The sequence below is a fragment of the Oculina patagonica genome, chromosome 6 (genome assembly GCF_052425735.1).
Source record: "Oculina patagonica isolate OP01 chromosome 6, crgOcupat, whole genome shotgun sequence".
Classification (NCBI taxonomy): Eukaryota; Metazoa; Cnidaria; class Anthozoa; order Scleractinia; family Oculinidae; genus Oculina; species Oculina patagonica.
Genome location: NC_135763.1, coordinates 1,281,364 through 1,309,312, shown reverse-complemented (window position 1 = coordinate 1,309,312; position 27,949 = coordinate 1,281,364). Strand labels below are relative to the sequence as shown.

The window sequence follows — 27,949 nt, the reverse complement described above, 5'->3', positions numbered from 1 at the left end:
AAAGAGGAGCTTAATGCGAGTCTGAGAGAAAACTTTTTAAAAATCCTTACTTTACTTAACTTTAATTGACTTTCACGGACAGTTCAGTTCAGAGGAGTAAGTTCAACAGTATTTGATTCAAGTGGAGATAGCTAATGCTTATGTAAGTGAAAAAATGAATTTCTGATCAGCCACAGCTTACATGCTGCTATAAGTCAGTTTTCTCGGTAAAAAACAAAAAGTAATGTTCCCAAATAGTTTCTGTGGATTTCCCACGGATGCTTCGGATTTATTTGACATCCATAAACAACGCCATGTCCTAACGTTACCGGCAAGTTAATTTCGGACATGCGAAACTGTTTTAATTTTGATATAATTATTGAACTATTGAATTGAACAAGAAAGTGTTTAATAGTTTACACTAGCGTGTGACGATTATTTTTGGCCTGTGTAAGTGTTGGGCCCAATTAATATACCGACTTTTTAGAAATATGCGGGGCCATTGTTAAGCTTCACGTTTATAAAATGTCGTTGTACTATCGGTCCTCCCAAATTTTACAACCTGTGATAAACACTTTTCATTTTAAAAGCCAACCAAATACCAAAGTGTCCATTTAAAATTTTCAACAGGAAAAAGGAGACAGCACTTTAAATTACTCCTGACTTGTTCGCCGCAAGTAATCTATGCATTAGTTGTAAGGAGTCTCATTCTCAACGGCACAAGTAATCTTTAGTCAAAGGAAATTCAATCTACAGAAACAGAAAAACGCCTAGATATTTTAATGTCATCAATATATTTTCTCGATGCATATGGAAGTGCCAGCGGATATATAAGATCATATTTTACCTATCTCAGAATATGTCAGAATAGTTCAGGTAATTACCTTGAAATTGGTTCAGTAACTTGCTTTTAACAAGTAAATTAATTAAAACAAGGATGTGCCAATTCCGTCGTGTATATAAATATCTCCAGTTTAATAAACTCCCATTGCAGTAAAATCTTGTTAGTACTTTCAAAAGAGTAACAAAAGGAAAGTTGCAACTCGAGAAACCGCTGGCAATATGATAATCAAGATCGATGTTTACTTTTCGGACATAATATTTTTGTTCAAATCCGTTTTGACCACTTGTTCGTGTGTCAAAGGAATGCGTCACACCCGAGGGGTACTAATGAGAGGTCCGCCCAAAAGGGGTATCATCTTTGGCCTCTTGCAGTCCACTAAAATTCGTTAAATGGCAGTGATAACAGGAATTTTATAATTTGCCGGTTACCTTACTTTTTATTCCAGTTTTCAAACAAGATGACTGTACTGCCGTGCATGTTCGTCTGTATTCTTGGTCTGCTGTCGCTGACTGCTGCAGGTGAGAACTCTTTATTATTACTGGTATTTAATTCTGCGGAGGTCTTTTTTTTAAAGGAACAGTGTCACGGTACATTAAGTCATTTTTTGCGATTCCTTACAAATTGAAGGAAACCTCAAATAACAATTTTCTAACACAGAAAAACAACAAAGGAGTAATAAAAAGGCGAAAATAATTAGGAATGGTTCCGACTGATAAAGATTAAGACAAATTTTGAAAGACAATCTTGAAAACCTTTGCCATATTTTTCAGAATGTGTTGTCCGTGACGTAGCTCCAGTGGTTTGTAATGATCAGTTGATGACGATGATGTGGCATTTATTTAGCGCGTTTTCATGCCTTTGACCAGACTGCATTAAGTAACGCATGGTTTCCGCGATATTTCCATTCTGCATTCTGTTGCAGCTACACCAGTAATGCTGGAGAATACCTGTTAGTATGGATTTGAGTTGGTTTAACCCAGTGAACAAAACAAGTCCAGAGTATAATTTAAGCAAACGTTCGCAATAACAGTCCTTTCTTTCTTTCTCTTCCAGATAACAAATGTAAACTTGACCTCGGTTTGGTCGTTGATACAACTCGAAGTATCAAAAAGGAGAATATTGCTTATTTAAAAGAAGCTCTGAAAAATCTTGTTCGGGAGTTTGATGTTTCTGAGGGCGAAACGCGCGTGTCGCTTGAGACTTTCGCCAAAGAAAGCATCATACACAACTACTTCAAAGACACTGATTATTTCAGTGAAGATACCGTCCTGGCTCTGATAGACAACGCCCTAAACCGCAAGCTGACCCAACCAACTCGACTGGACAAGGCATTGCAGATGGCTGATGAAGAAATGTTTGCACATGAGAATGGTGATAGGCCTGGCGTGCGGAGCGTGATAGTGCTGTTTACAGATGGAAGGTCACACCCCAGACAAACTGATGTGCAGAAATATATAACCACAACATTTAATATGAAGGTAAGATAGCTGGTCTGCTGTTCTGTTACAATTTTTAACAGAGATTAACAGTAGAAAAACGCTAATTATTCTTTTGTAAAACTAAGGATAATTAACTGGAAAGCTTTCTGAAAATTACTGCACAGAATTACCGTAACTAATTAAGAGAGAACAGTAAAGATTTTCGACTAGCCACAGAAGTAAATTATATATCTTGTACTTAATCTGAATAGCCGAAAAATTGGTAAAAATGAAATGAGCTTTCCTTTCTCAAATAATAGACTAGCAAGTAATTGTGACAGCGTAAAGTTCTAAAGGGAACAATCCTCTTAAAGTAAAGATGACATTCATACGCAAACTCCGGAAGTCTCGGAAATGATAGATTTGTTCAGAAATAACGAAGTGAGATGAGATATTTAACAAGACAGATCATCATCATCATCATTATAATTATTTTTTGGCACTTCAGAAGAATTTTTTAATACAAATGAAACAGTATAGTAGGGCGGGGAGACCTTCAGGAAGCCACCAGGCTTAAAGGCGACGCCACCTCAGTTATCAATAGGTTTTATAATTAAGCTGTGAATCAAATGTGCGGCTTGGACAGTTCATTTAATTAACTAGTGGTAACCACAGGTTAGAAAGTGCGGGCCTCGATGCAGTTAAGAGAAGGTACTGGGAGGGAAGTGTTTTTAAATCACTGGACAAAAGAACTAATCAGAGTTGGTTTTTTTGATTGACAGTTTTGCGAAGTGTAGTCGAGCACGCGGTGTGAATTGAGATGCGATTTTTCTCCGTCGGCAAACTCGCTTTGTTGTCAGTGTTATAAGGAATTTATCGAGAATAACCGTTGTTAGAATCATTCGCTTTGCCGTAGTTCATCTGTGATACAATCACAGCAGGACTTCTCAAAAGCAACACCTATAAAACAACGTCTGCAAAACGTAATGTCTGCCAGACAGAAGCCTCGATCTAATGTGACAAACTGTTGATTTTTCGCATTCTTATCGCTCTTGGAGACAAGATTTTTTTCTTCCGGTGTTACGACAAACTGTCGTGATTGACACATTTTTTGCATTCCGATCGTTCTTAGTGGAAGAACAAAATTTTCAACTTCCGGTTTGCAGATAGCCTTTATAAACGTGGCGCGCACGCGTAATACGCAATCTGCTGGCCACTGTCAAGATTAGGGTTGCGGGCCTCTCTTGGGCCCGCAAAAATTAAATCATCTTTTTCCCCAAATTTAGACGAATGACGTTTTTATTATTCAGAGTGAAGGTGTCCGTTTGGTTGTTGTGGCAATTGGGCCAGACGCTAAGAAGCCAAAATATCGAAAAGTGTTGCATGATATTGGAGGAGAGAACGTGCTCTATGTTGATGACTACGAAACACTTAATGACGTATTTAGCGACATCGCGAAGGTGATCTGCCGTAAGTATTAATTAAGATTACTTGCACTTTATTTCACCAGTCACGAATTTGAAAGTAATTAGATAACATTTTGAAATAAAATACAACAAAAAGAAAAAAACATAAATAGAAACTTAGCTGAAAATGCCAATTTAACTGTCTCCTTGCCGATTGCAATCATGTAGCTAAATCTGGACGTAAGCTCATTCAAATAAGAACCGCCGTGACGTCAATAGGGGGTGCCGCGTTTTTCGAGGGCGGCACTTAAAAGTATTCTTTCTCTTATATGCACTAATTATCCAAGGACGGAGCTAAAATTTAATCAGCGCTTTTACGAGGGAGGCACATTATCGAGTAAATATACAGTTGAACCTCGCTAATTCGAACTCGGTTATTTCGAATTCTCCGTTAATTCGAACTAAAACCCGTTTCCCTTGGATTTGCCCTTCAGTCATTTACTATCGGCTATTTCGAACTGCCGCTATTTCGAACTATTTTTTGTTTCCCCTGACGGTTCGAAATAACGGGATTCAACTGTATATGGTTACAGTGAAATGATGCAGCAAAGCAGGCGAATTTTTTTCATATTTAATTCGAATGCTTTTTCTGGCGGTTGTAGCCTTCTAGGCCTCATTTTTTATTTGTTTCCGCTTTGCTTTATGTAAGCAGAAACGTGTACAGGGGCCGGGAGAGGGGGGTTTCAAGGTTGACACCAACCCAAGCATATACGATGACGATCTTTTTGCTCCCAAGCTGTAGATAAATGGCACAAATGAGTAAAATTCAAAGTACTTGTTTAAATCTTCTCCACAGCACCAAATCCCTGTGAAAACTCTCCGGGACTGGACGTGGCTTTTGTGGTGGACCGAACAGAAAGCATTGGATTAAAGAACTTTAAGCTACTTAAAGGCTTCCTACTTCAACTGGCAGACGCTCTGAAAATCGGCCCCAACGCAACCCACACTGGGATCATTTTGTTTGACGAGACCTCACAGGTGTTAAACAGTTTTGCAGACAGCGAATTTTACAGTGGCGAGAAAGTGCACGATCTTATAAAAAGCATACCGAACCATTTGGGCGACAGAACGTACATTGACAGAGCACTGAAAAAAGCAAATAATAAACTGTTCACTGAGGAGGGAGGGGACAGGCCGGAATTTCCAAACGTCCTGATTCTATTGACGGATGGAAAGACACATGAAAATTCTGAACCCTTCTCGAGTATAATTCCTTCGCTTAAGGTAAGCTAAGATACGCTAAGAATCTCTTACTTGTGACATCGAATCATTCATTACTTGCTACAGTCTTACTGCCATGCCACTGCCACTGCCACTCTGCCACTGCCACTGCCACTGCCACTGCCACTGCCACTGCCACTGCCACTGCCACTGCCACTGCCACTGCCACTGCCACTGCCACTGCCACTGCCACTGCCACTGCCACTGCCACTGCCACTGCCACTGCCACTGCCACTGTCACTGTCACAACACCTGCCACTGACACTGCCACTGCCACTGCCACTGCCACTGCCACTGCCACTGCCACTACCACTACCACTACCACTGCCACTGCCACTGCATCTGTTATTGTTATATTTTCTTTTTTTAGGCTAAGGACGTTAAAATCATTGCTATCGGTGTTGGGCGATATGAGGACTTTATGGGCCAACTAGAAGAAATTGCAGGAACCAATGTTTTCAACGCAGAAAACTTCAACCAGCTATCAGATAAATTCAATCAAATCTTAGAGGAGACCTGCAGTAAGTCGTCAACATATATTTAATTCATTAATGAGAAGACGATCCTTATCTGAATTCTCTTTAAACTAACCCTGTCTAAAAACTGATTTTGAATACAAGGTTTTCGAAGTGAAAGCTAAGTACTCTTTCATTTCCCTTAATCGGAGAACTGTTATAAAAACCAGTAATAATAAGGCAACACAAGCACAGATACAATACAATAATCTGCCGTACAGTTTGCACTGAGCAATGTCCTCGAATAGTCTTTATTTAAACTTTCATTAGATCTTAGTTTCCTTTCTAAGCTGTGACGTTTTTAACTCATAGGTGTCGATGGTGGCTTAACTCGCTGGAGTTACTGGTCTGGCTGCAGTGTTACTTGTGGCGATGGATACCAAAGAAGAACCAGAACCTGTACTAGCCCCCCTCCCCAGGGAAATGGAAAAGACTGTGACGGTGACCGCGAGGAGAGTAGACAATGCAACGACGGGGCCTGCCCAGCACGTGAGTGATGTCATGCGTTAAATTGTCTGGTCTACACGTCTACCCCGGGGGGTACTCAAAAAAGTTTTATACGGGGAGGCTCCGCCCCAAGTTCTAACCCCTTACCCTTTTATATACCATTTTTGACAGAAATTGTACCCCTTTCGTATACCTTTAACTGAAAAAAGGTACCCCTTTCATATACCTAAGAGACATGGCTGGACTTAAAATAGGACGTTTTCTTGTCATTTTTATGTAGCGCTTAATAAATTAAAATAATACAGCCATAAATTGCGTCTGTTCGAAATATTTTAATTAAAGACCCTTTTAAATAGCCAAATGACAGATTTCCATACCCTTTCATATACTTAAACTCGTGAAATCCCTACCCTTTTATATACCTGAAGCCTCAAAAAGGTACCCCTTTCGGGCGGAGCCTCCCCGTATAGGCCATTATAGGGAGTACCCCCCCCCCCCCGGGCACGTCTACTTTTTCCAGTCAGTTTAGGCAAGTCTTTTACCGACAATTCCTACGAGAAAGGAATCCAAGATTGGAATTTTAACTCAGATCGCGCAGACACGTGCACTTCGCTCCCAATGAAAAGACGGCTTTCGGAGATACCCAGCCACTGTTTTAGAAAACATGACTTTACACGCTGAAGCTACCAGGCTACCATGCCCTGTTTGCGTACGACGAACACTGCTCGAAAAGCTAAGTATTCGGGCCCGAATTCGCCTGCAAATGGAACGCAAGACGTCCTGTATACTGTAATGTTCCGACGTATTCCATGACGCCTGACTCGAAGTATGCCTGGAATATCCTATAGGAATCCGGACTGTTTTTCCGAATTCAAATTGAATATTCTTGAATGACCCGAAGTGTTCCAGAAAGCATACGGTCGATGTTTTGTTACATTAAGGTTAGTAAAGGTTTCCCTCGAACATTTAATGATTCCTAGTTACTCGAACATTTTCGAAAACTCGCAGTTGTTCGAGAGTATGCGACTGGAAAACGAGACACACGACGCCGTGAACATCTTCGAATACGAACGAATACGTCACATATTCCTAATTTTCGTGAATCGTATACTGTGAATAACATTTCCCCACAATTTTATCCAACCAGTAACAGCAAATAATATATATAACAAACGATAAGTTCGATCAAAGAACACATCGCGTGTTAAAGCTTCCTTTCTGAACACGAGACACGCGCGAAGTATGAAACGTGTTCAAAGTCGAAAACGGACGCGTACGTGAAGTGGCGAGGGTGTTCAAGGTCGAAAACGTGAGAATACTTCAATCGTTCAGTGGTGTACAACTAGAACACGAGACTAATGTGAAGGAGGAAACGTGTTCATTGTGGAATGCTAACGCATACGCGAGGTGTTTAGGGTATCAGCAAATAGCACTCGCGTGTTCAAGGTCGAACACGTGTTAATGCTTAGAGCGTTTAGTGGTGTACAACTAGAACACGAGACTTACAGGAAGTATGAGACATGTTCATGCTGAATATTGACGCATACGTGAGGTGTAAGGGGTATTATAAACGACACTCGCGTGTTATAGGTTGAACACGCGTTAATACTTAGACATGTTCATGCGGAATACTAACGCATACGTGAGGTGTAAGGGGTATTATAAACGATACTCGCGTGTTATAGGTTGAACACGCGTTAATACTTCACGCGTTCAACTAGAACACGAAACTCTCATCAGGATATTAAAAAACATGTTACTTCACTTAACCCACCCATAAGAAAACCGACATGAATAAGACAATATGTACGTTGTGAGCAATATTTATTACAAGTAAAAAACCTTATATATATATTTTTTTTAAATTTATAACTGAACTTTTTGTTTGCGAAGCTACCTGAGAAGAAACAAAACCTAAACCCTAACACTTCAAACCTTTCATTGCATCAAGGCTACAATGACCATATTAATTTTTATACTTTATCATAACTTAACTATCATATCAAAACCAGAAAAAAAAACTACCGGTACCCAAAAATATACTGATAAAAAAGTTGTGTTGATTGTGAAATTGAATGATAAAAAGTTGTGTGACTAAAATTGATTATTTTTTCTGTAGACACAATTAAAAATGGATATTTTCTGGAACAACACATTGAACGATCGGTCAAATTGAAATGGCTCTAATAATTAATGTTATTAGTCATCTTCACATTCCACTATACGGCGTGGTGCCTTTCTAGAGTTTGTTGTTTTGCTATTATGTTTTCTACGCTTTTGTTGCGTTTGACTTTCCCTTCTTGGGATGTCACGATCTTGGGTTGGGGTGACCATTGGGGGTTGGTTCCTCCTTGGCTCCTCATCCTCCTCCTCCTCCGCAGACTCATGTTCATCTGTCACACGCACAGGGTCTTCTGTTCGGTGGGCAGGGTCTTCTGTTCGGTGCACATGGGCTTCTGTTGCAGGCAAAGGGTTGGCTAACAATGCCCAGTCCACACGACGTCGGGGCACCTGCCTTTCTGATGGTGGCCCCTCCACCCTTGGCACTCGTGGCCTTAAATCTTCGTGCTGGCAGTTATTGATTCTGCCTTGTAGTCGCTTCATTAGGTTATTTACTCTTTCTGATCGCCATACTGGGCGTCTGACCACCCAACTCCCCCTGTTAGGTCCATTTCCATCCTCTTCGTCACTCACATAATCATAAGTCAATCTCTGTAGGTTTTCCTTTTCGTCGTCGTTACAAGCCTTTACCCGTGCACTAAACAGCTGGAAGTTAGAAAAATAAAATACATGTTAGCTATGGCAGTGGTTTTTATTATCTTTAAGCCATTTTAAAATAACAGACAACTAGAACCTATCTGTGTGGAAATCACACTGTTCATGTCTATCTTCATGTTCACCTTCCTGACTCTACATTAGGTTTCGGTAGTCTGACAACAAATGGGAAAACTGTTGGTAGACCCAGCCAACCATCTCCATGTTAGCTGGAGAAGTAGTGCCCCCCCCCCTCCCCATAAAGGCCATTATAGGGAGTAGCCCCCCGGGTAGTGGCCTTACTGCAGATATTGGAACCGCTTTGAGAGTAACACGCAACTGTTTTTTGTGCAGTTCTCGTGACCATCAGACAGTGAACACACAGCCACATACACAGCTGTCAGTAATAATACAACCATTTTCGAGCGACCGTGAACGGCTAACCTTTTTCTGAGTTTTCACATGTGTAAGACATTCAAGTTTGTCTAGACAAACTGTCGCGTTTTACAAGTAAACCATTTAAGGTAGTTTAACGGAAAAAAAAAATATAAAAAATAAATAAACAATCGAAGATCGCTGTTGCAGCAATTGCCAGAAATGTAAAGCTGCCCTTTGCTGTCGACATTCATTGAAGAAATATAAAAAGTCGACGCAAAAGTTTTCAAAACCATTGTTTCATGTGCAGAAACACACAGGTGGAGCTGTCAAACTTGACATGTTGACGCTCCAAACATTAATTGGTTCAGTTGAAAAACGCGATAGTTTGTCTAGACGAAGTTGAATGTTTTACCTGTGAAAAAAGTTGGCCGTTCACAGTCGTTCAAAAATGCAGTTAGTAGTAATTTGTTCTTGGTAAACAAAGAGGACCTCAACTTCATAGTCTCACTAGAAAATGATGTACATTAAGTATCTCTGAGAATGGTTTTTCGCTCTGCACAACAATAACTGTCAAACTAGCATGTTAAACATACACACAGCAACAAGAGAAATAATTTACCCTTTTTCTTCTAGAACGCAACTTGTTCTCTTCTTTTTGGCGGTCAGCTTTGTCTCTATTTTCAGGAAGTTTCTGAAGGTAAATCTTTCTCTTTGTTTCATAGTATCTCACAACAGCACCTGCAATCAGTGGTCAAATTCAAAACATTATAAATCTCTCAGTCTCAAAGGTGGCGACCCTACTAATTTCAACATGCTCTTTCCATTTCTGGAAACCATTTTACCCTTTTGCATTTTTTTAACATTGTAAAGGTCACGTGAACATGTTTGCATGGGGCCTATTGTCTCCTCAAGACCCTGGCCTGGCCTGGAACACTCATTTCTGATTCTACTGTAGCATGCTAACCATTAGGCCACCAGGCTTTCCAATGCAGTTTAAAAGGGAACTACTATTTTTGGGGGAGTAAGGGTGGTGCAGTGGTGAGAGCGCAATGGGCCTGGGTTCGATTCCGGCCTGGTACCATACGTATGTGGGTTGAGTTTGTTGTTGGTTCTCGTCCTTGCTCCGAGGGTTTTTCTTCGGGTTCTCTGGTTTTCCTGCCTCCATAAAAACCAACACTTCTAAATTCCAATTCGATCTGGAATCAGTGGGATCAAAAAGAGCCACTTAGTGAAAGATCCCACTGTAAATTCCCATTATTTTTATTTTATTATTATTATTTATTTAGATGTCTTACGTTTGATCAGCCTTAAGGGATATCCTTTATCTTCATTCATCATCTGTTCCTCCAATTCACGTCGCACTGATGCGTTGTGTAATGAAAGGACACTGCAAAATGAAGTAAAAAACTTAATACTGAAAATTTCAAATAATTTGAGAGCTTTTAGTCTTCAGAGGGGCTCATTTTGAGGAAATTTTACATCATTTGTACACTGGTATAGGGAGTATGCCATAGCTCTGAAATAAGTATAAAAATTCTCTATTGATACAAAACAAAAATTGAGTGAAATATAAATAAACTTCATGTACCAGAAGTCATGTCCAGTATACATTAACAAATAAATTTTGTTACCTTTGCTCAGGTTTGTATTGTCGATCCAGTGACAAACTATTGTGCAGGAGGTGAACATCTGACTGAATGGAAAAAGCAAGAAAAAGTTTTACTTATTATCAAGAGGAAATAATATCCAATTGACAAACTCTAATTAACTAGCCTATTAGCAGAAAACCCTTCATTTGCAAGATACAAATTGTATCTCTTGCTTTGCAGGTTGTAAGATTTGCATTGCAACTGTTTAAATCAAGACCACCCAATCGGATATAATTTTTATGTATCTTTTAGATTTTCAACAACAGCATTTGTGAATGATTGCTAAAAATTGGTCAGAATTTTATTTCTTCTGTATTATTTTCATGCAGTGTAGATGAGTGCCTTTATTCTTTCCTCACAGTTAATTAATTAATGTATCCACAGTAGATTTTAACCAGGGTTGTCACTGCTTTTTACATCTGACCTTTCAAAATACTTTGAGAGAAGCAACTAAAGAAAATGTAGCGGTTATCATTTCAGCAAAACAGAAAAACAATTTTTTGGTAACAGGAAATATCCATCCCATAAATTAAAGGTCACTGGAAATTGTGAAGGGGAGGAAGAGGGGGAAGCCACAATTTTGAAAGAAATGTACTGTGTGAGGCTAATTAAAGTGGAACTTTTGGAGGGGTGAGAAGGGAAGGGATTCAGACCAAAAATCCTCCTGTGTGAAGGAATTTACATTCTCTAAAATAACACAATTTAAACTTACTGATATTTCTGGTGGAATTTTTCCATCATCAGCAGCATTCTCTTGTTGTGAATTTTCAATTTTTTCCATAAGAACTCTTCTGTCCTCTTTTAGCTCCTGTAGTTCCGCACTAAGGTCTTCCAATGAGGTCTTGACATTCTCCAAAACTTGACCTTGCAACTTAAGCTGAGCTGATACTGAGTTGAAGGCATCAAAAACCTTTCCAATTTCGGCAGTAGTAATGGTCACTGTGTCACGTCTCCGCACTGGAGTCTCATCAGAAAGATGACTTGAACTGCTAGATGAAAGACTTCTCCTTGAGTCTACACTACTTGCTCTTGAAATTGCACTACCAGAGCTTCTACTTCTTCCCGATCCAAAAAATGATCCAGTATCATGCATCTTTAACTGCGTGAATAATAAGTACCGGCATTACCAATAGCAATCAACAATGTAACTCATAGAACTTGAAATTAATAGTAATAGTAGGCTAAACCGAGTGAATATTAGGCTAACCGCAGTGCATACAGTAAGTTAGCTTGTTATTATTTCTAAGGGTAACACAATATATTGTAAACATTCCGGGTTTCGGTATTCCGACATTCTGGGTTTTTGTATTCCGGCGTTCCGGTTTTTAGTACTAGCCATAAAGCAGCGTGTGACATTAGCCATGTGCTTTATGGAGCTATAATACAGTCCAAATGACCAATCATAGCACATGCAATTCCTCAAACATTATAAAAAACATGTACAACAGTTTGAAATATAGGCAAGATATTCAATGAAAATGACTAAATTGGTCTTTTCTGTGTATTTTCATGGTATTTTGGGACAATTTTGAAGCAAGTTTTAGTTTTGCAGCTTCAAAAATGCCATGGAAACACAAGCAACACAAAGAGGAGGAAAAGAGAGTCATTTTTGTTGGATATATATTCTAAATTTCGAACTGTTGTGTGCGATCGTTGCATTTCCATACAAATATTACAAAGGTTGTGTTGTTATGCAAGGTCTACGGTTCCCATGGAGTTTGGGTTACTTGATACATGTAAGCTAAGGCTTATTTCTAAATTCTCACACCCATCATTGATTTCGAGGGCTGTCAGCTTTACTCGACGAATATCACACGGAGTGTCAAGGTAATAAACACAACTTTAATCTTCCAATTCGTTTCTGCTTTAGCGAAACTACAACAACATCAAACTCGAGCAACGGCACACACGAAAGCACGAGGTCCGTAAAATTACATGCGCGCATGCGCATTGGCTATATGCTAATTTCTCGTGACATCTCCCTCTATGAGCTCTTTACAAAAAAAAGATAATAAAACTGATGTATCAACTTATGGAAATAAACTGAACGATTACAACACTTGTGTGAAACTGTCAATGTCTCTAATGAATCAAATGTTAATCAATAAGTCAAATGTCAAATCAAGTGTCCTCACGAAAGCGGATTGGTTTCCTCACAACTCGACCGCTCGAGGTTCTGACTCCTGTTCCAGACGGCTTAGTAAGTGTTCCATGAGAACTCTTCAGACCAGGGTGTGGCTGTGTAACTAGTGGCACTTTGCACTGAGTCACAGTTGGAGGTAACTCTTGTACATCAGCGGTTGCAGACTTAGGACTAAGACCTTGTTCTGGTTCTATGTCTGGTTCAAGTTCGGCGAACTTCTCAACTTCAATAGGGTTTGTCGTCGGACGCAGGTGCTTCCTGTTTCGACGCACAATACTTTGGGGTGTTTCAATAACATAGGATCTGGGCGTAGAACTTTTGGCGATGACTACACCTGGGGTTTTCCATCCCTTCTGCTGATCTAGTTTCATGTGGACAGCATCTCCAGGTTGCAGTTCTGGCAGCGTTCGCACACCATGTTGCTTGTCAAAGGACTGTCGGTAAGCTGTCTTGCTTTTCTCATCTCTTTCAGCAACGGCTTCGTAACTTACTGAGATTGGCTTCAGGTTAGACTCCAATGTAGGAAGGAGAGTACGGATTTCTCTTCCCATCATTAGCTGACTGGGGCTTACACCAGTGGCTGTGTGGGGTGTAGCTCTATAGCTCATCAAAGCAACAAATGGATCACTCTGCTTGAGGATCTTCTTGGCGATACGGACACCACTTTCGGCTTCACCATTTGCTTGTGGGTGATATGGGCTTGAGGTGGTATGTTTGAAGTCATAGTCTTGGCTGAATTTGTGGAACAGTTCAGAAGAAAATTGTGGCCCATTGTCACTCACAATTTCTTCAGGTATTCCCCATCGGGCAAAAAAGTCTTTCAGTTTGTTGATCACATGATCACTTGTGGTACTGGACATATAGGCAATTTCGGGAAATCTTGAGTAATAGTCAATGACGACTAGAAATTGTTTTCCTTTGTGTTCACAGAGATCTGCACCAATCTTCTTCCATGCTCTTTCAGGGAGAGGTGTTGTGACTAACGGCTCTTTCCTCTGGCTTGGTAGATTCTCTTGACAGAATTCGCATGTGGACACTTTGTTCTGAATGTCACGGCTAATGCCTGGCCACCATACAGCCATGTTGGCTCTTTCACGGGACTTAGTCACACCCTGGTGACCATCATGGATACGGTCCAAGACTTCTGATCGTAGAGCTGAAGGTACAACAATTCGGTTGCAATAGATGATTTTGCCATTTACTACAGACAAGTCACCACGAACTGTGTAGTACTGACGAATCTGTTCTGGAACATCCTTTGCATACTTTGGCCATCCATTAATTGTGTAATTCAGTACAAGGCTGAGTTGTGGGTCAGACAGTGTAGCTTGCTTGATCTGCTCAAGTTTCTCAAGTGACGCTGGTTGTAATGTCATGACTGCATTGACATAAGCTTTGACATCCTCTTCCGAGTCTGATGCCTCTGTGACATTTACAAGCGGATTTCTGGACAACGTATCAGCAACTACAAGCTCCTTTCCTGGCACGTGTTCTGCTTTAGGTTTGAATCTCATCATTCGCATGAGAAGACGTTGGCATCGTAAAGGTACTTTATCCAGGTCTTGGCGGTTGAACAGGGGTACTAGCGGCTTGTGATCCGTCAACAGCCTGAACGACTCCAGACCACAAAGATAACGCGAGAACTTTTCACAGGCCCATACTGACGCCAAGCACTCCTTCTCAATTTGTGCGTATCTCTTTTCAGCATCTGTCATGGTGCGTGAGGCAAATGCTACAGGGCGTAGTTGATCACCATGTTTCTGGAGAAGGACACCACCCAGGCCATAGCTGCTGGCATCTGCACTGACTACGGTTGGTTTGTTGACATCATAGAAGGCTAATACTGGTGTAGTGGTCACCATGGCCTTAACTTTCTCAAAGGCTTGTTGCTGCCTATGGGACCAAGTCCATGCAGTATCTAATTTCAGTAACTCACTCATAGGACTTATCACTGTTGACAAGTTTGGAAGGAACCTGCCAAGGTAATTGATCATGCCCAGTACTTGTCGCAATTGGGATACATTCTGTGGTGGCGGAAGTTCCTGAATTGCTCGTACTTTATCTGGATCTGGGCTGACTCCTTGCTCGCTAATAACACTTCCAAAGTAGCAGATTTTGGGCTTGCGGATTTCACATTTCTTTTCATTGAGCTTCAATCCCGACTTGGCAATGATCTCGAATACTTCCTGCAGTCTCTTGTCATGTTCTGCTACACTTCTCCCATAGACTATGATATCATCTTGGATAGCTGCTGTGCCTTCTTGGTCTTTAAGTAGACTTGTCATTCTGTGCTGGAATATTTCAGGTGCTGAGGTTATCCCGAATGGCAGGCGGCGGAAACAGAAGCGACCCATTGGAGTGATGAACGTTGTGAGCTTTGTGCTGTCAGGGTGCAAGGGTATTTGCCAATAACCACTTGATGCATCCAATTTAGAGAATACTTTTGCACCAGCTAGTTTTGGTGCTACATCTTCCAAGGTAGGGAGAATGTATCTCTCTCGCTTCACAGCTTCATTTAGTTTCCTTAGGTCAACACAGATTCTGATTTTTCCATTGGGTTTTACAACTGGAACCATAGGAGCACACCAATCGGTTGGTTCTGTGACTTCTTCAATGATTCCAGCTTCAAGCATACGTGTAAGTTCCTCTTTTACTTTGGGAAGAAGTGGAAAAGGAATTTTCCTTGCCGCATTAATACAATAGGGCTGTGCATCATCTGATAGTTCAATTTTTGCTACATCACAGTCCATAAGGCCAATGTCTCCGTAGACATCTGCGGTTGTTTCATTGACACGTTGGACTAAACCCATGCGACATGCTGCTTGTCGACTAAGAAGATTGTTCACACATGGACCTTCAATTATGTACATATCTTCACTGTAGGTGTTTTCTTTTAAAGTGATGTTGGCAGTGAACAGGCCTTTACAGTTAAGCTTTCCTCCTGGGCTCGATAAGACTGCATTCGAAGTTTGAAGCTGAGGGCACTGTGGAAGAGCTTGATATGTTGACTCTGACATCACGGAGATATCAGCTCCAGTGTCAATTTTGAACTGCACAGGCTTCTTGTTGATGTGTAACATGACACTCCACGGTTCTTCGCCATCACCAGATTGAATAGCTCCAAGAAAGAAATGCTGGCTGGTTTGATCGGGAGCACGTGTTACTTCTCCCACTACCGTACGGCAAACTACAGCGAAGTGTCCCTTTTTCTTGCATTTAGAACATTTGGCTCCTGTCGCCGGGCATGTTTCGTCAGGTCTGTGAGCACGGTTGCATCTTGAACATGGCTGAAGCGAAGGAACGCCAGGTCGTCGAAAATTCTTGCCACGCTGAGTAGGACCTTGTCTTCTGTTTGCATTCGGCCTCCAATTCTTTCGTTTCACTTCTCCGAGGTGTTTGTCGTCTGCTTGGCCTGCGACTTGAACTTTCACCTGCTCTGTTTGACGCGCTATTTGTATAGCCGTGTCAAGGTTCAAATCGGATTTCATCTGCAGCTTTTGCGAGAGTGATTTGTCCAAAAGTCCAATCACTATCCTGTCTCGAATTTGTTCGTCCCTCTGTAGACCAAATTCGCAATGTTCTGCTAATTCGTAGAGGTTTCGAATAAAGGCTTCGACAGTTTCTCCATCTTTCTGTACTCGCCGATGAAAACATGCTCGCTCGTGAATAATATTTCGCTTCGGCACGAAATGTTCCTCGAATTTGTTTAACACCACATTGTACTTCTTCTCATCGCCTTCTTCGAACGTAAATGCATTAAATACATGTTCGGCCTCCTTGCCCATTGTGTAGATCAGAGCGTTGATTTGAAGCTCCTCGCTTTCTTTGTTCAGTTTCGTCGCACATCTGAACCGATCGAAACGCTGCTTCCAGTTTGGCCACTCTTGCGGCTTTGAAAAGTCGAGCTTCTCCGGTGGATCAAGCTTCAACATCGTTTAGCTGTCGTTTTTACCGCTGCCACCATGTCAAGGTAATAAACACAACTTTAATCTTCCAATTCGTTTCTGCTTTAGCGAAACTACAACAACATCAAACTCGAGCAACGGCACACACGAAAGCACGAGGTCCGTAAAATTACATGCGCGCATGCGCATTGGCTATATGCTAATTTCTCGTGACACGGAGAAGTTAGGGGATGCTGAATATTTTATTTGAAAACACTGCGTGGAAGGATCTTTTACGAAAGAAACAGCTTACAAATTTCTTGTAATGTTTGACGACATAAAAGGTGTGATATTTTTTCCCTACGCGTCAAACCAACTAAAAAATGTTTGAGTTCAAGGACTGTGCTTTTACCATACCCTGATCACTTTCCCAACAAACAAGGTAAAACCATAGACACGACAAACAAACTATAATCGACTGCACGGTAGCACGATGAACGATCTAAAATGTCAGCAATGATACGCGAAGAAAGGTGCGAACTCAGAAAGGAATGAACGACGATCGAGATGAAAAGACGGCGGTATTAGAAATAAATAAAAAAAACTAAACCACACGTACCTTTTACAATGACGATAAACGCTTCTGGAAGCTCAAGCCAGATGGGGAATCTTGCAGTAAGTTTAGATATACACGAAACAAATCTTCTTCTTGATCTTCACGAAGTGCACACTTTCTTCCCGCGCGATAGTTTGTGATTTAAAATGACGCGGCGACACGATCGAAGTTAATATATCACCTTGTGATTGGCCCAGACAAGCCCAGACAAGGAATCCATTGTGTGATAAGCCAATGAGAAGCCAAGAAATCGTTTTGATAGCTGCTTGGCTGCTAAGCCAAGCACTTCGTCTGTGGGAGAGACCGACGTCGAAAGCAGGAGCTTAATGAAAATCTGAAAAGAAAATGTCGGCCCGGAAGACTTGTAAGAGTTGTGGAAAAAACTTTGGAAAATCGTCTTACTATGATCACTTGCCTTGTCAAAATGAACACCATTCACAGTTGGGTAAGTACGTTAGACAGTAGATGGGATTTATTTGAGTAAATTTTTCGGGGGACTTTTTATACAACTACAGAATGCAAGGCCAAGGCCTTGAGTCTTAAATCTGTATGTTTGGTGACTTGATATGTGCTTGTTTCAACAACGAGCGTACGAACTTGCTTGCTTCTTGCTTGGTCAAACGCTTTAGTTTTTACTAGGAAATTTCTCAGTTGGGGATAATCATTATTTCTCCCAGTAGACCTGTTCCCATCCTATAAAAAGGGCTGAAACACCTTTATGCTTTCATAACCATGCATCCCTTTACTTTGCAATTTTTGTTTGAAATATTGCATCAATTGGCAACATTGACTTTTTGATAAAACTTTGAAAATTCTTTCTTGCTTTGATTTCATTGTTTGCCTTGACAAATAGTGTGTATTTAACAAGTTGACATGGGTTTGTTCTTTTATCGGTGATGAATTTTATCATAACATTGTCAAAGTGTTGTAGATCCATGAGCGACATGCAAGTGGATCTACAGCAAATTATTTTACTTTGATGGGTTGTTGAATGGTAAATGCAAGACTTTGGGAGACTGCGAGACTTATACCTTTTGTGCGAGCTGAGAACTTTTTAGCCTTGCAAAAGGAGTCAAGACTCTGAGAAGGCATCAAAGTTAAACAATAACAAGAAGCCAACTACTGTACATGCAGCACCATACAATGTTGATGCCTTGAATATAATTTCCTGCGACATTATCTTTTGGTCCTGGTCCTTTGGTCTTTCTCTGTTCATAGTACATTTGTATATACATGTATGCTTACTATAATTTTAGTACTAAAGCTGTGTTCACTTAAACATTTTAGGAAACTATGTGTTTTGTGATCACTGTCAAATACGTGTGGCGAAGAAGACCTTTTACGAGCACAGGAGTCTGCAGACTCCCATTTCTGCTGAAAAAGATCCTTGTGCCGCTGGTTCCGGGTCAACCCATTTGGATACTGGAGATGTTACAGAATTGGCGGTGGGAGACATTGTTGATGAAAACAGCAGCAGTGATGATCAAGGGGATGAAGAGCAGCTTGGCTTTGATGATGAGGACCAATTGTTTTTCAGTGATGAGTCTGATGATGAGCCAGCACCTGCAGTTCCTGGTTCTAATGATGATGTCAATACAAGTGACGTAAGTACATGTGTCATATAATTATCACAGTCATGTACTTATGTTTATCAAAGTGAAGAGCCTGTAATAAGCATACACTTACAAGTTGTACATGCTAATGTTGTGGTTTAATTTTATCTTTGGTTTAAAGTTTTTCAAGCCAAATGGATATTTATTTCCTTTTGTCTCAGATTATGGTATCAGACATGGGACAATGAAAAATCAAACTGGTCTGAAAATTTTTTGACAAAAGAAAAATTTCAATCACAAGATATGCCTCTGCCAAAGTTTTTAAAGTCTTGAAAGTTCCTTTAATTATTTTTTCACAAAAGAAAGCCTGGAAAGCCTGATCAAATCAACAATGCTCACAGAAATTTGCTTATTTTGCTCATTAGATGTAAAGAAAGATAATACTGTGTTTTGAACTGGTAAGAATCAAGCAAATACATGTATAACTGTTTTTACTGTTGATTAATAATTAATAGGTTGAAAATGGAAATGGAAGTGATGATGACCAACACGGAGATGAAGGATTTGAATATGGTGAAGACGATCAATGTGATGAAACAAGTGGCTCAGCTGCTGAGTGTAGAGTGTCGTCAGAATCAAAAGTCCTCGTTTTGTTCCTGTTTCTTTGGCAAACACTTTATAAAGTGTCTGATCATGGAATGCTGATTCTGTTGAAATTCTTACAGCTTTTTATGACAATGATTGGAAATGTTGCAAAGGTTGCGTCACTTGTGAAATTTGCACAAAGCTTACCACAGACACTTTATATGGCTAAATCATACATTGGACTTGGACAAGATGAATTTGAACGCTTTGTTGCCTGTCCAAAGTGCTGTACTTTGTACAAAACTGAGGAATGTACTGTAAGGAAAACCAATGGCCGGATTGTTTCAAAGAAATGTGACAGCATTCGGTTTCCAAACCATCCCCAGAGAAACCGAAGGAAGCAATGTGGTGCCTTTTTAATGAAAAAAATGCGAGCTAAGAATGGCTCCACTTTTCTGTATCCTAAAAGGTTGTATTGTTTTAAGAAATTGTCAGATTCTTTGAGGGCTCTGATAAAAAGACCTGGCTTTCTTGAGAGGTGTGAATCGTGGAGGAAAAGAGAATGCACAGGAAATTCTATGGGTGACGTATTTGAAGGAAGAATTTGGAAGGAGTTCTTGGATTCGGATGGAGATGCCTATTTCTCGACAGCGGGAAACCTGGGAGTTATGCTTAACGTGGACTGGTTTCAGCCTTACAAGCACACCAATCACAGCTGTGGCGTGATGTATTTAGTGTTGATGAATCTTCCTCGAGAGGAGAGGTTTAAGCCAGAAAATGTGATTATTGTCGGGGTAATACCAGGTCCCAAAGAGCCAAAGGGAGATATCAATACCTTTCTTAAACCTCTTGTTGATGAACTTATAGACTTTTGGGATGGAGTGATCTTTGAAGATACGTGCCTTCCAGGAGGAATGTTAAAGCTTCGGGTTGCACTCTTGGCACTGTGTTGCGATGTGCCAGCCACCAGGAAATGTGGAGGATTTGCAGGCCATTCAGCTTTTAAAGGTATGTGTTACATGTGCATAAAAATATGATTATTATGACTAAGACTAAAAAGAAATTGCTATACACCGATTTCACAAATGGCGGACGCGCGGAAAAGAACTGGTACTGAAGCATGAAAACGAGGCGTTTTAGGATAAACAACTTTCGTGTTACAAGGGGAAAAGTGAAAATTACAGGAGTTTTGAAGCTCTCCTCCGTTATATGGGGGTATTAGCTCGTTTTCTAGGTTGATTTCGAAATTACCGAGTTCGAAATAAGTTCGCGGCCAAATAATGTTATTTTGTTTCGGGTTGTAAGCAAAACCCTGGGTTTCACATGGCTTGAAATACGGTGGGTCGCCAACGATTTTAAACCTCGGACTTATATCAAGAAAGCTCCGGTATCCAGACGAAAGAAATATTCATCTATAAGCCGAGCGATCATCAACAAACGAAAATGAACAAGCTTTGTAATTTATTCTTGGTCATTACAGTTGTGTACCTTTTATTTAAGTGGTGGCTCCTAAAAAGCCATTTGGTTAAGTGATGCAATGTTAGGAAAGAAGTTTTTATTCATCTGTTCTTTGCTATTTAAAGATTAGAACTGGTCCATTGTCGTGTTCTGGAATACGCTTGTTTTCTGAACTGTTGAGAGCGTTCGAAATTCTGTATGTTTTAGACAATTTCCACGCAATCTCTTTTACAACCGACCAATCAGCCACTTGGTGAATTGTGATGAACTAAAGATTCACTAAATTGTCCCTTCTATCTACCGAGTTGTTTAACTTGACTGGAATTGTGTTACAAAATAAATCTACCAAGTTGTTTATTTCTGCAGTAATTGTGCCACAAAAGAAATGTACTGTGTTACTTACATGTAGCTCGGCGGCAAGTGTGCCACACTGTAAATCTATCAAATTGTTTTCAGTCTTGGTACATGTAGCTATTCGCCATGCCATCATGTGTGATTTTGACACACGCAAAGTGAATCACAAAACTGACTTGAAAGCACTCGGCTTATCCATTATTATTTCTAGTTATTATCTGAAACAAGTGAGAATTAAAGATCAAACTAACTGCAAATTTTTAAACTAATGATTAGTAATTTAAACTACAACTTAAGGCTTTAAAGAGTAAGCCAACAAACAAATATTATTTTGTTTTTCAGGATGCAACAAGTGCTTTAAATCCTTTCCAAGAGCCTCTTTTGGAGCGAAACCTGATTTCTCTGGCTTTGACACAGAAACATGGGAAGAAAGGAACAATGACCTACACAGGGTACATGCAGAATCTGTACGATTTGCAAGGAGTCAGTCGGAAATTAATACTATTGTTCGGAACACTGGAACAAAATACTCTGTCCTGTTTCAGCTGCCTTACTATGATGCTGTGCGTTTTGTGGTAATTGATCCCATGCATAACCTCTTTCTTGGACTAGCTAAAACAACACTAAAAGTGTGGAAAGAAAATGAGTTAATTACTGAGAAGGACTTCGAATCAATCCAGAGGAGAGTTGATGCTGTTGTGCCGCCCCCAGAAATTGGAAGGATCCCTTCCAAAATTGCCACAGGATTCAGTGGCTTCACAGCAGACCAGTGGAAGAACTGGGTCTGCTACTATTCAGCATTTGCGTTAAAGGGGATTTTAGCTTGGAAGGGAAAGGGTTGCTGTAACCATTCCATTAATTGGAAGATTCATTTTATAAATTTAACATAGGTTCAATATAGAGTGTATTGTACTAGTAGGTCTTATCATGGTTTTCACCGCCATTTTGATGGGTAGGTAACAAAGCTAGAAATCACAGTGTTTGTATGGGAATGCGACAGAAAATGTTTTTTCAAAAAAGATTTCTGGAGAGCTTATGAATCCTAAAGTTAAGATACTGGGCAAAAGCTTTTATTCACCACTGCAAATTGAAACAGTACGCGGGAAAAAGTTTTGAAGAAATTAATCGAAAATTAGAAATTTAACTAAATGCTTTCTAGCCCGGCAATATCCTTCAAACTAAATTTGCCGTCAGCCTCCCATACAAACACTGTAATTTCTAACCGTGTTGCCATGCCATGTTAACATGATGTCAAGACTTAACAAGATTATTCATTCCAGTTCTAAAATTTCACAGCCAGTGTTTGACAGTTCAATACAAGCTTACATGTAAATTAAATTATGGAGGGGAAAGGGTTGTTGTTGGAAGATTTGCTTTATGAATTAAGCATGCCGATACAAAAACTGTACAGTGTAGCATATTAATCCATAAATTTTCAGGTGTGGCCATAAGTGTTTAAAAAAACCTGTCCAAACAGCAGAATTCAATGGCAACCATTTTTGAATAAGGTCTTTGTCTGCATTAGACAAGACATACAGTGTGTAATCAGTGTAATATAAGTTGCGACTAACTAACTAGGGCACTAATGCCCTCGACGTAATAAGCAATATGTAAGCAATGTTAATGTTTGGCTGGCAAAAGTGTGGACAAACAGCATCGGTAAACAATGTATTTAAGTTAAAGTCAGCTATAAAATTTAATTTACTCTCTAGACAATATTGGAAAATTTGGCCACTGGTCTTACTTGTAGCAGTATAGAACTTCATTTCCTCAGTCCTTAACAGAAAGATTTGGAACAATGTTCTCTAAAAAACAGACCTTATGCTAATGCTTAGTTAAAAAGAAACAGTTGTTTATAATAAATTTAATGATACCACTGCTTTGCAAAGTATAAAATAACTCATAAAATGGCCATAACAATAAAACTTTTAAATGCTTTTCAGTGATTTGATTGTGGTTAACTTTAACATCAATGTCCTTCCAATTAACCCAGGCTCATTATTGTAAATGAAATAAAAAGGATTACTACATTTTGTCAAATTAGAGAAGGATGACCTTCAAAAATAATAAGAAAAATGAATACATGATCAGTTTCCAAAGTGACCCCTATTTTAAACAGATAAATGGTTTGTTTGAACTGTGCAAATTATTTTGAACCAAACGGGTCATTCTATTAAATTGTGTCAAATGAGTCAATACAACCAGTTAAGTTGTGCCAAATGAGTCAATTGATGCAACTGGTTAAGTTGTGCCAAATGAGTCAGTTGATGCAACCGGTTAAGTTGTGCCAAATGAGTCAGTTGATGCAACCGGTTAAGTTGTGCCAAATGAGTCAGTTGATGCAACCGGTTAAGTTGTGCCAAATGAGTCAGTTGATGCAACCGGTTAAGTTGTGCCAAATGAGTCAGTTGATGCAACCGGTTAAGTTGTGCCAAATGAGTCAGTTGATGCAACCGGTTAAGTTGTGCCAAATGAGTCAGTTGATGCAACCGGTTAAGTTGTGCCAAATGAGTCAGTTGATGCAACCGGTTAAGTTGTGCCAAATGAGTCAGTTGATGCAACCGGTTAAGTTGTGCCAAATGAGTCAGTTGATGCAACCGGTTACCTAAGTTGTGCCAAATGAGTCAGTTGATGCAACCGGTTAAGTTGTGCCAAATGAGTCAGTTGATGCAACCGGTTAATTAAGTTGTGCCAAATGAGTCAATTGATGCAACCGGTTAATTAAGTTGTGCCAAATGAGTCAGTTGATGCAACCGGTTAAGTTGTGCCAAATGAGTCAGTTGATGCAACCGGTTAATTAAGTTGTGCCAAATGAGTCAATTGATGCAACCGGTTAATTAAGTTGTGCCAAATGAGTCAATTAATGCAACCGGTTAAGTTGTGCCAATGAGTCAGTTGATGCAACCGGTTAATTAAGTTGTGCCAAATGAGTCATTTGATGCAACCGGTTAATTAAGTTGTACCAAATGAGTCAGTTGATGCAACCGGTTACCTAAGTTGTGCCAAATGAGTCAGTTGATGCAACCGGTTAAGTTGTGCCAAATGAGTCAGTTGATACAACCGGTTAAGTTGTGCCAAATGAGTCATTCGATGCAACCGGTTAAGTTGTGCCAAATGAGTCAGTTGATGCAACCGGTTACCTAAGTTGTGCCAAATGAGTCAGTTGATGCAACCGGTTAAGTTGTGCCAAATGAGTCAGTTGATACAACCGGTTAAGTTGTGCCAAATGAGTCAGTTGATGCAACCGGTTACCTAAGTTGTGCCAAATGAGTCAGTTAATGCAACCGGTTAAGTTGTGCCAAATGAGTCAGTTGATACAACCGGTTAAGTGTTGCCAAATGAGTCAGTTGATGCAACCGGTTAAGTTGTGCCAAATGAGTCAATTGATGCAACTGGTTAAGTTGTGCCAAATGAGTCAGTTCATGCAACCAATTATACACTCTTTTTATTTTATAAGAATCTAGTTTATAAGAATATCGAGGCTGAAATTTGCGAATTTTTAAGAATATTTTAAGAATAAACCCGAGGCTGAGACTTTGAAAAGAATATAGTTTTAAGTTGAAACAAAATCAGGTATTATCGTTTCCGTCACTTTGTCTCTGTGAGGAATGCTATGTTTAAAGCCAAAACGGCCAGGCTGCAACGAAAAGCAATCGTTCATGTGCACAATGTAACACAATACAGATCTGGACACCAAACACTTGTAATTGATTACCCAATACTTGCTAGAACGGAAATGTGAAACGGTATTTTCTAAGAATGGTCATAAGAATATTATATTTTAGCCTAAAATCGCCAGAAAAATAAGAATATTCATCCTGGGTCGGAAAAACTGTATTCTTATATAAAAAAAGAGTGTATAATAAGTTGTGCCAAATGAGTCAATTGATGCAACTGGTTAAGTTGTGCCAAATGCGTCAGTTGATGACTCCCTGACGTCTACATTCTTCGTCGCAAGCATCACCTGAACGAACAACCTTTGTTTTATATTGTATAAACGAACCTAACTCACGGTCGACGCGCTATATGATTACGGTCCCGTTTTCGATGGGAATTTTTCAGGGCTATGCCACGTCAATTAGCACGCCATGAATACTCAGGAATACTCTAGAATGCTATGCCGTTCGGCGTCATGATCAGGTATTCAAACCGAAGCGTATTTGCGAGCAGATTTTACGCAGTATGAATTCGTTGCGTAAAATTTTACTTTTAGGAGAATGCGATTTGCCTGAAGTATGTCTTTTTTAATCAAACTCTTCGATCAAAGAATTCTTCATCATACTCCAGCAGTACGATAGACTTGTGGTATACTTTTAAGAAAATTCACGAACGATTATGTATAGAGCGTATTCGGTCATATTCGACTCGTATATTCTAGGTGTACGTCAAGTATCGCGCGCGCTTTGAATACTCTAGGATTCTATGGCGTCACGATGAGGTATTCTAGTCAAGAATACTTCAGAATATTTAAGCTTTTGCGCAGTGGAAGGAGAACGATTACTAATCGTGTCGTTTGTCCGAAATCAGTCCTGGCCTGCGGGTTTTCAATGCTGTCTCATTTCAGCGTTTCGACGCCATTTTGGACGATCTGGCACAGATGGCTTCGATCTCATGGAAAACAACATGGCGTCTGATCTTGCAATCGCAGAAACATTTTGTGACCTGTGCTTGAAGAAACAGGCTGAAACGTGTGTTTAATTTTTCCTTTCTTTTTCCAGGTGACCCAGGATTGTTTGAGAATAAGCGACGATACCCTAACCTAGAGAGGGACTGGGACTATGGTAACTTCAAGCGCCGCTATCCCAAGTTCCCCCGCAAGCTACGTACACTAACTGATTGAGTACCAAGGTACGTACCGCCAACTATCACCTTTAATATTTCACTATTACGCCATTTGATCATGCAAGGGCAGAAGAGAACGCAAAATATGACACGTTAATACCCCCCCGCCCCCCCCCCCCCAACGTAATACCCTGTAGTATTTGGCATTTACATTGTTATGCCCCATTTTGGATTTATATGACAAGAAAAATGTAATCCCTTACTTGACGGTTTTACAGATAAAAGTTGCGGACGTTTTACTCATCTCTCGCGTATTTATAATATAACGTGTATTATTTACCATGGGATGATTTGTATTATTTTACCTTTCTAGTGCATCAGCGAAATATTTGCTGTATTATTACAAGAATTATCAATAAAGGCAAAACATTAATTTATTGTTCAATATTTTCTATTAACTCCGAATCACGGTCAAACCTAAAGAAACTCAATCATGTGACCCGAGAGTCGTTTTTGATTTGCACCCATGCAAAACAGTTCCATACAAGGAAGCACTGCGGAGGTTGATGTAGTGTCTCTGATTCGTTATTATTAAGCCAATCTTATTCCCAGAGTGACTGTCTCTCTTCTTCGCGCGGGAAGAAGAGAGACCCTGGGCGCGCTTTGAAAGACATTTGATTTACACTGCTGCATCTGTTTCGTTTGATATGATACGATGTTTGATGGTTTGGAGTGACGATTGCACCATTCCATCTGAGAAAACTAGTTATCGTTACACCTTCAGAAAATTTTTATTTGATTGCCTCTATTATAGTTTGATTTTCTGCTCTTTTTTCTCTTCTAGGAAGCTCCGATGTATAGCCTTTCGTCACCAAGCTATTTTCATTAACACTGGAATGAATAGAATTGAATGCACACTTTTAAAATTACTGTCCCCATTGGAAACAGGCCATTTGTTTCCCCGAGACCTCTCAGTGTTCCGCCGGAGGAAGGAAATATTGAAGCCCGAAAGAAAACAAAACTTACAGCTGCATTTAGGAAGTGTGCTGAGATTTTGTTTGTTTGTTTGTTTATTTGTTTGTTTTTTAGTGTTTTGTAATAAATCATGCAGAAAACAGTCATCTTGATTTTATAATTTTATTCAACGGCAGCGAAACCATGCGTTTTGTAAGCACTGGCTCTGCGCGTATGTTATGCGTTTTGGTACATTTTGTCCTCGAATACGCCGAAGAGAAAAAAAACTTGACTGCGGTATATTGCAATTTCTGCGTTTTGATTGGTTTAAATGTCATGGTCTATGACTCATATACTATGGATCACAAATACGGTAGTTGTACGCGTTAGCGAGAACAGCTGGGTTTCTTTGGGTGTTTATAATAAAACAAAAATTCCACTCGCGCTTGTTGAATATGAGATAGTTAAAGCCGACTTGGAGCTACGCACCTCGTTCACTATCTGCCATCTCATTTTCAACGCACGCTCGTGGAATAATTCTTAAGTATTACACTAGTCTAAGTCCTCCTGGCCGCACGCCAACACAAACTTGATTCAAGGGAAAAGAAAGCTTGGTTTGAAAAAACATGTGAAAAAGAGCGATGAGCTGAAATCTTAGCGGCCGCGCTTGCGCGGATTTTTGTGGGGACACAAACAAATAGTGCGAAAATAAACGCTGATAGAAACACTAAATGTAACTGTGATATGTGATAGGAATATATATAATTCGACTCAGAGTTATATAACTGAAAGGAAACAACAGTGAACATCTGAGCAGAGCTTAATACGAGTAAATTGTGGAATTTAAGGTTAAATTACCGTTGCCTACTAAACTAAAACGTACATATTCCTTGCAAGAGTTTTCTCTCTTAGTCTAAACGTGTTGCATTTGAAGCCGAGTTTCGCAAAG

General features: G+C 40.0%; 3 protein-coding genes across 3 annotated transcripts; 2 read left to right on the top strand and 1 right to left on the bottom strand.

The window, feature by feature from the left end:
- Positions 1 to 1,285: 1,285 nt before the first annotated feature.
- On the top strand, positions 1,286 to 27,069 carry LOC144658575 (matrilin-1-like). Its single transcript, XM_078519018.1, has 8 exons — positions 1,286 to 1,341; positions 1,877 to 2,301; positions 3,552 to 3,711; positions 4,504 to 4,931; positions 5,299 to 5,449; positions 5,756 to 5,932; positions 25,983 to 26,112; positions 26,891 to 27,069. The coding sequence occupies exons 1-7, from the start codon at positions 1,299 to 1,301 to the stop codon at positions 26,102 to 26,104; spliced, it is 1,506 nt and encodes a 501-aa protein (XP_078375144.1). The 5' UTR covers positions 1,286 to 1,298; the 3' UTR covers positions 26,105 to 26,112; positions 26,891 to 27,069.
- Positions 7,329 to 12,485, bottom strand: LOC144658583 (uncharacterized). The gene is made up of 5 exons (XM_078519027.1): positions 11,384 to 12,485; positions 10,654 to 10,715; positions 10,318 to 10,409; positions 9,642 to 9,760; positions 7,329 to 8,656 (listed from the first exon to the last, which is right to left on the bottom strand). The coding sequence occupies exons 1-5, from the start codon at positions 11,762 to 11,764 to the stop codon at positions 8,090 to 8,092; spliced, it is 1,221 nt and encodes a 406-aa protein (XP_078375153.1). The 5' UTR covers positions 11,765 to 12,485; the 3' UTR covers positions 7,329 to 8,089.
- LOC144656234 (uncharacterized) lies at positions 17,638 to 22,154 on the top strand. Its single transcript, XM_078516475.1, has 4 exons — positions 17,638 to 17,759; positions 18,602 to 18,918; positions 19,383 to 20,460; positions 21,607 to 22,154. The coding sequence occupies exons 1-4, from the start codon at positions 17,660 to 17,662 to the stop codon at positions 22,152 to 22,154; spliced, it is 2,043 nt and encodes a 680-aa protein (XP_078372601.1). The 5' UTR covers positions 17,638 to 17,659.
- Positions 27,070 to 27,949: the final 880 nt, after the last annotated feature.

Excerpts from the sequence above, each read along its gene's own strand:
- LOC144656234 (XM_078516475.1), top strand. The coding sequence starts at position 17,660 with ATGTCGGCCCGGAAGACTTGTAAGAGTTGTGGAAAAAACTTTGGAAAA. Across the intron at positions 18,919-19,382 it reads ATGATGTCAATACAAGTGAC|GTTGAAAATGGAAATGGAAG; the intron begins GTAAGTACATGT and ends AATAATTAATAG. Across the intron at positions 20,461-21,606 it reads AGGCCATTCAGCTTTTAAAG|GATGCAACAAGTGCTTTAAA; the intron begins GTATGTGTTACA and ends TTTGTTTTTCAG.
- LOC144658583 (XM_078519027.1), bottom strand. The coding sequence starts at position 11,764 with ATGCATGATACTGGATCATTTTTTGGATCGGGAAGAAGTAGAAGCTCT. Across the intron at positions 10,716-11,383 it reads AAATTCCACCAGAAATATCA|TCAGATGTTCACCTCCTGCA; the intron begins GTAAGTTTAAAT and ends TTTTCCATTCAG. Across the intron at positions 9,761-10,317 it reads TCCCTTAAGGCTGATCAAAC|GTGCTGTTGTGAGATACTAT; the intron begins GTAAGACATCTA and ends CACTGATTGCAG.
- LOC144658575 (XM_078519018.1), top strand. The coding sequence starts at position 1,299 with ATGTTCGTCTGTATTCTTGGTCTGCTGTCGCTGACTGCTGCAG. Across the intron at positions 1,342-1,876 it reads GCTGTCGCTGACTGCTGCAG|ATAACAAATGTAAACTTGAC; the intron begins GTGAGAACTCTT and ends TTTCTCTTCCAG. Across the intron at positions 5,933-25,982 it reads CGACGGGGCCTGCCCAGCAC|GTGACCCAGGATTGTTTGAG; the intron begins GTGAGTGATGTC and ends TTCTTTTTCCAG.